A 7,715-nucleotide genomic window follows, 5' to 3' on the forward strand; every position below is an offset into this window, starting at 1 on the left:
TCTTTGTGGGATCTTGCTCTGACACGTTTCCTACATTTACAACAGTGCCTACACTTCAAAACTACTTCATTGGTTGTAAAGCGCTTTGGGATATCCTGAGGTCGTGATACGGTGTTTCTAAAGTCTTTTCTTAAGATTGGAATAATCTAAACAACTTTACCAAATTGGATTTTTGAGACAACAAACCTTCAAGTTGCCCTTGATGATATTAAGCAAAGGTCACCATTTTATTTAAGATTAAGTCCAATCATTAAACAGAACTCAGCAGAATTTTTCACAGCAAACCATCAATCTGAGCCAATATTGCAAGATCAAAGGTCGAAACCAAAGGAGCAAAGGTCTGTTCAGCCATTAACTGAGGTCTCTGCCTCCTGCCGCTTCCCTCTCCCACTATATAATATTCTGCCTCAATAGGCAGTCGGCCGAAGGTTTCACAGACAGTGCGGAGAAGATTCCCAAACTAATCCCTAAAGCGGCAGAGGTCATCCTCCCAGTGAAAGGGTTAAAACTTCCACACATCACAGACTAGGAGCAGGTCACAGGTCATGGGTCACAGACCCGAACATGGATTCAAAATAAAAGAAGGGCCGAAAAAAATGTAGAAGAATTAAGATGAATATATTTAAGAAAAATTCGATGGCATTTTTATTTTAAAGTTGGATTTCTCCTTTGCCAGGGTCTGTTCCAAGTGTGGGCTGGACTCAGGATTTGATTGGTTCCGCTGCTAAACTGGGTCAATCCCCTCGGGCTCCAGGATCCTAAATGTTTGAACGAATGGCGGGAGCCTCACTGAGCTGCAGCTGCTTGTTCGGCCGGTCACCCATTTACCGCCTTCTCTTTTTGCCGAGCTCGCTGTACGTAGATTTGGTGTCATTGTTAAGATGCTAGAAAAAGCAAACACTTAATGATCCATCGAAAAGTAAGTGTGACAATCGGTCAGTTACTATAACATCACAAATCCCATCTCATTTCTACACTTTAATGTTACAAAGTTAATTAATTATTTAATCCCTTCTTATCTCTTCAATCTATCCAACTTTTCTTTCATAAATTTGCCAACAATATGACTCTAGGAAAAGCCAGGCTCTGGTTATCATGATGATGGGAACAGGCCCTTTGGGAGATGACGTGATGGAGTTTCGTCCCACCAGGTCTCAGGCCACTGGCAGTGAAAGGTTCTTAAAGGCATTTAAAGCTACTTAAGGACTGGAGGACAGTTAATGAGATTAGACTGTTAAAGGTAAAGTCAGAGTTTGAAGAAAGGCCCGCGAGCTCCCATGGGGCCTAGTGATGGGCAGAAACTCCACCCACCCTGTACTTGGGGACCATTCTTTCCACAAGTGTCAGCCTGGTTCAGTTGGCCTCACTCACTCCCACCTCTTTGTTGTTGGTTCAAGTCCCACCTTGAGCACATAATCGAGGATGATGCTGAGAGAGTGCAATATCATCAGGTGCCATTCTCTGGATCAGATGATGAACTTAGACCAATCCAGCTGTTCAGGTGAATGTTAAAGGCCCCATTGGTTCTATTTGACGAAGGTTTCTCCCCTTGCTGTGTTAAAATAGTTATTGTTTTCAGCTGCATAACACCGGTCACTGCACAAAGTAATTAATTGTTTGCAAAAGTGTTTTGAGACGTTTCTGAAAACAAAAGTCCAGATGTCCTCTCTTGTTTGTCCCTTGTCTTCTTTTCCGTCTCCAACACGCAGCCAACATTTTACACTCAATAAGAGGAGAAGTTTTAAACTGTTTCATGACTTAGACAGTGTGAAGATCAAGTAAAGATCTCATTGCTAGCCCCTTTTTTCCAATCTGACTGATTTGGGGATAGGTCCCAGAGGGAGATGGTCAGATCATGATACCCTGACCCTAACCCTGACCCTGATACTCACCCTAACCCTGACCCTAATCCTGACCCTGACCCTGACCCTAACCCTAACCCTAACCCTCACCCTGATCCTAACCCTCACCCTGACCCTAACCCTCACCCTGATCCTAACCCTCACCCTGACCCTGACTCTAACCCTAACCCTAACCCTCACCCTAACCCTGACCCTGATCCTAACCCTCACCCTGACCCTAACCCTCACCCTGATCCTTTCCCTCACCCTGACCCTAACCCTCACCCTGACCCTCACCCTCACCCTGACCCTGACCCTCACCCTCACCCTCACCCTAGCCCTCACCCTGACCCTAGCCCTCACCCTGATCCTAACCCTAACCCTGACCCTAACCCTCACCATAACCCTAACCCTAACCCTGACCCTAACCCTAACCCTGACCCTAACCCTCACCCTGACCCTAACCCTGACCCTGACCCTAACCCTGACCCTAACCCTCACCCTGACCCTAACCCTAACCCTGACCCTAACCCTCACCCTGACCCTAACCCTGACCCTGACCCTAACCATGACCCTGACCCTAACCCTGACCCTGACCCTAACCCTGACCCTAACCCTCACCCTGACCCTAACCCTAACCCTGACCCTAACCCTCACCCTGACCCTAACCCTGACCCTGACCCTAACCCTGACCCTGACCCTAACCCTGACCCTGACCCTGACCCTAACCCTGACCCTAACCCTGACCCTGACCCTGACCCTAACCCTAACCCTGACCCTAACCCTGACCCTGACCCTAACCCTGACCCTGACCCTGACCCTAACCCTCACCCTGACCCTAACCCTCACCCTGATCCTAACCCTCACCCTGACCCTAACCCTGACCCTGACCCTGACCCTGACCCTGACCCTAATCCTGACCCTAACCCTGACCCTGACCCTGACCCTAACCCTGACCCTGACCCTGACCCTGACCCTGACCCTAACCCTCACCCTAACCCTGACCCTGACCCTGACCCTAACCCTCACCCTGACCCTAACCCTGACCCTGACCCTGACCCTGACCCTAACCCTGACCCTGACCCTGACCCTGACCCTGACCCTGACCCTGACCCTAACCCTCACCCTGACCCTGACCCTGACCCTGACCCTGACCCTCACCCTGACCCTGACCCTGACCCTGACCCTCACCCTGACCCTGACCCTGACCCTGACCCTGACCCTGACCCTCACCCTGACCCTGACCCTAACCCTGACCCTGACCCTGACCCTGACCCTGACCCTAACCCTGACCCTGACCCTGACCCTGACCCTGACCCTGACCCTGACCCTAACCCTGACCCTGACCCTGACCCTGACCCTGACCCTGACCCTAACCCTCACCCTGACCCTAACCCTCACCCTGACCCTGACCCTAACCCTGACCCTGACCCTAACCCTGACCCTGACCCTGACCCTGACCCTGACCCTGACCCTGACCCTGACCCATCTGTCAGAATATCCGCCCAGTGTTTCTGCAATTGGAACCAAAGTTGCAGAGTGAGAATGTGGTGGTCAAACCAACACTGTAACTCCTCCTTCCCCTTGATCTTTGGCCACTCATTCCAGACTAGAGTTGGATCTGAATGTTTGAGCTTATAACACATTCCACCACCATAGAAAACTATTTTGTGTTTACAGTTGTTCTGATCGAGCTCTGAATCAGGATTGCTGCATTGAACGGGTTTGAGACAAGTTCCTGTGATTCTGGCCACTTACCGAATACACGCCCTCGTTCACATCATTGCGCATCAGAGGATGCCTGTCAGAAGCTGCAGAAAACAAAATTACATCGAGTTACATCGAGTCTATAGTACAGAAACAGGCCATTCGGCCCAACAGGTCCATGCCGGTGTTTATGCTCCACACGAGCCTCCTCCCTCCCTACTTCATCTCACCCTATCAGCATATCCTTCTATTCCTTTCTCCCTCATGTGTTTATCGAGCTTCCCCTTAAATCCATCTACACTATTCACCTCAACTACTCCTTGTGGGAGCGAGTTCCACATTCTCACCACTCTCTGGGTAAAGAAGTTTCTCCTGAATTCCCGATTGGATTTATTGGTGACTATTCTTATATTGATGGCCCCTAGTTCTGGTACCAACTCATAGAGTCAGACATGGTGCCCGATTTAATGCCTGGTCAGTGACCCAGATGTGCATGGACAATCTCAGGGTCAGGCCCAGCTGTGATGTCCCTCCATGTTGGGATAGACAGTAGATAATTATCTAGATCACAGATGATGATGGCAAGATACAGGAGGGTCCAGAACTCTGACAGACCCTGCCCCCCAGTGAGTCAGGGCCTCGGGACAGGAGAGCAGGGGAAGGGGTTCGGAAAATAGCGGCTGTAAAATAATTGAACAAACGTTAATATCTCCCACCTTGAGGAATCCTGGATTTGTCCTGAGCAGATACGGAGTAAACAGCGATGCCGATGAAGATGGTGGAGATCAGACTTGGGATGAGGATCCCACACACTGTGCCAATGTCCAAAGGCACACAATTCTTACACACTGTGACCGGGGAGAAGGGGAGAGACGTCAGCACAACAGAAAAAAGTCATCGCACAACTGGTGTCACCTGTCGGTGTAGGCGGAGGAGGGACACAGCGTGGAACATGGTCATGATCACAGCTCCAACCGTTCCATCCCAAACTCCAAAACTAACAACAACACCGATTACATTCAGGAAAGTCAATTTTCCAAAGAATAGATCAACCTGAGAGGCTCACTTTGTTTATTCCACTTTCCAAAACAGTGTTTGGCAAATGACTGAGATGGTAAGAACTGGGGATCAGGAGCATTCTCGACCCCACTGAGTAGTCTCCCAGGACAGGTTAGATACAGAGTAAAGCTCCCTCTACACTGTCCCATCAAACACTCCCAGGGCAGGTACAGCACGGGTTAGATACAGAGTAAAGCTCCCTCTACACTGTCCCATCAAACACTCCCAGGGCAGGTACAGGGTTAGATACAGAGTAAAGCTCCCTCTACACTGTCCCATCAAACACTCCCAGGGCAGGTACAGCACGGGTTAGATACAGAGTAAATTGGGGTACGGTAGCATAGTGGTTATGTTACTGGACTAGTAATCCAGAGGCCTGGACTAAAATCCAGAGTCATGAGTTCAAATCCCGCTACGGCAGCTGGTGAATTTAAATTCAATTAATTAAATTCAATGAATTAAATTTAAAAATCTGGAATAAAAACACCAGTATCAGTAACGGTGGCCATGAAACTACCGGATTGTCGTAAAAACCCATCTGGTTCATTAATGCCCTTGAGGGAAGGAAACCTGCCGTCCTTACCCGGTCTGGGCCTATATGTGACTCCAGACCCACAGCAATGTGGTTGATTCTTAATCGTCCTCTGAAATGGCCCAGCAAGACACTCAGTTGTAAAATCTCGCTACGAAAAGTCATAATAAGAATAAAACCGGACAGACCACCCGGCATCGGACCACTGGGCACCGGACACGACAACGGCAAAACACCAAGCCCAGTCGACCCTGCAAGGTCCTCCTTACTAACATCTGGGGACTTGTGCCAAAATTGGGAGAGCTGTCCCACAGACTAGTCAAGCAATAGCCATACTCACAGAATCACACCTTTCAGCCAACGTCCCAGACTCTTCCATCACCATCCCTGGGTATGTCCTGTCCCACCGGAAGGACAGACCCACCAGAGGTGGCGGTACAGTGATATACAGTCAGGAGGGAGTGGCCCTGGGAGTCCTCAACATTGACTCCGGACCCCATGAAATCTCATGGCATCAGGTCAAACATGGGCAAGGAAACCTCCTGCTGATTACCACCTACCGTCCTCCCTCAGCTGATGAATCAGTCCTCCTCCATGTTGAACACCACTTGGAGGAAGCAGTGAGGGTAGCAAGGGCACAAAATGTACTCTGGGTGGGGGACTTCAATGTCCATCACCAAGAGTGGCTCAGTAGCACCACTACTGACCGAGCTGGCCGAGTCCTGAAGGACGTAGCTGCCAGACTGGGCCTGCGGCAGGTGGTGAGCGAACCAACACGAGGGAAAAACTTACTTGACCTCGTCCTCACCAATCGACCTGTCGCAAAAGCATCTGTCCATGACAGTATTGGTAGGAGTGACCACCGCACAGTCCTCGTGGAGATGAAGTCCCGTCTTCGCACTGAGGACAACATCCAACGTGTTGTGTGGCACTACCACCGTGCTAAATGGGGTAGATTCAGAACAGATCTAGCAGCTCAAAATTGGGCATCCATGAGGTGCTGTGGGCCATCAGCAACAGCAGAATTGTATTCCAGCACAATCTGTAACCTCATGGCCCGGCATATTCCTCACTCTACCATTACCAACAAGCCAGGGGATCAACCCTGGTTCAATGAGGAGTGTAGAAGAGCATGCCAGGAGCAGCACCAGGCGTACCTAAAAATGAGGTGCCAACCTGGTGAAGCTACAACTCAGGACTACATACATGCTAAACAGCAGAAGCAACATGCTATAGACAGAGCTAAGCGATTCCACAACCAACAGATCAGATCAAAGCTCTGCAGTCCTGCCATATCCAGTCGTGAATGGTGGTGGACAATTAAACAACTAACGGGAGGAGGAGGCTCTGCAAACATCCCCATCCTCAATGATGGCGGAGTCCAGCACGTGAGTGCAAAAGACAAGGCTGAAGTGTTTGCATCCATCTTCAGCCAGAAGTGCCGAGTGGATGATCCATCTCGGCCTCCTCCCGATATCCCCACCATCACAGAAGCCAGTCTTCGGCCAATTCGATTCACTCCACGTGATATCAAGAAACGGCTGAGTGCACTGGATACAGCAAAGGCTGTGGGCCCCGACAACATCCCAGTTGTAGTGCTGAAGACTTGTACTCCAGAACTAGCTGCGCCTCCAGCCAAACTGTTCCAGTACAGCTACAACACTGGCATCTACCCGACAATGTGGAAAATTGCCCAGGTATGTCCTGTCCACAAAAAGCAGGACAAATCCAATCCGGCCAATTACCGCCCCATCAGTCTACTCTCAATCATCAGCAAAGTGATGGAAGGTGTCGTCGACAGTGCTATCAAGCGGCACTTACTCACCAATAACCTGCTCACCGATGCTCAGTTTGGGTTCCGCCAGGACCACTCGGCTCCAGACCTCATTACAGCCTTGGTCCAAACATGGACAAAAGAGCTGAATTCCAGAGGTGAGGTGAGAGTGACAGCCCTTGACATCAAGGCAGCATTTGACCGAGTGTGGCACCAAGGAGCCCTAGTAAAATTGAAGTCAATGGGAATCAGGGGGAAAACTCTCCAGTGGCTGGAGTCATAACCTCGCACAAAGGAAGATGGTAGTGGTTGTTGGAGGCCAATCATCTCAGCCCCAGGACATTGCTGCAGGAGTTCCTCAGGGCAGTGTCCTAGGCCCAACCATCTTCAGCTGCTTCATCAATGACCTTCCCTCCATCATAAGGTCAAAAATGGGGATGTTCACTGATGATTACACAGTGTTCAGTTCCATTCGCAACCGCTCAAATAATGAAGCAGTCCGAGCCCGCATGCAGCAAGACCTGGACAACATTCAGGCTTGGGCTCATAAGTGGCAAGTAACATTCGCGCCAGATAAGTGCCAGGCAATGACCATCTCCAACAAGAGAGAGTCTAAGCACCTCCCCTTGACATTCAACGGCATTACCATCGCCGAATCCCCCACCATCAACATCCTGGGGGTCACCATTGACCAGAAACTTAATTGGACCAGCCATAAAAATACTGTGGCTACAAGAGCAGGTCAGAGGCTGGGTATTCTGTGGTGAGTGACTCACCTCCTGACTCCCCAAAGCCTTTCCAC

General features: G+C 50.1%; 1 protein-coding gene across 1 annotated transcript in view; it reads right to left on the minus strand.

Moving 5' to 3' along the window:
- Nucleotides 1-203: 203 nt before the first annotated feature.
- Nucleotides 204-7,715, minus strand: part of LOC137301363 (T-cell surface glycoprotein CD3 delta chain-like) — a 68,962-nt gene continuing 61,450 nt past the window's right edge. Inside the window, exons 4-6 of the mRNA XM_067970816.1 lie at nt 4,265-4,396; nt 3,600-3,652; nt 204-884 (exon numbers count right to left, since the gene is read on the minus strand). Coding sequence (XP_067826917.1) covers nt 825-884; nt 3,600-3,652; nt 4,265-4,396 — 245 coding nt within the window. The 3' untranslated portion in view covers nt 204-824. The remainder of the gene's footprint in view (nt 885-3,599; nt 3,653-4,264; nt 4,397-7,715) is intronic.

This window comes from Heptranchias perlo, chromosome 33 (assembly GCF_035084215.1).
Source record: "Heptranchias perlo isolate sHepPer1 chromosome 33, sHepPer1.hap1, whole genome shotgun sequence".
NCBI lineage: Eukaryota > Metazoa > Chordata > Chondrichthyes > Hexanchiformes > Hexanchidae > Heptranchias > Heptranchias perlo.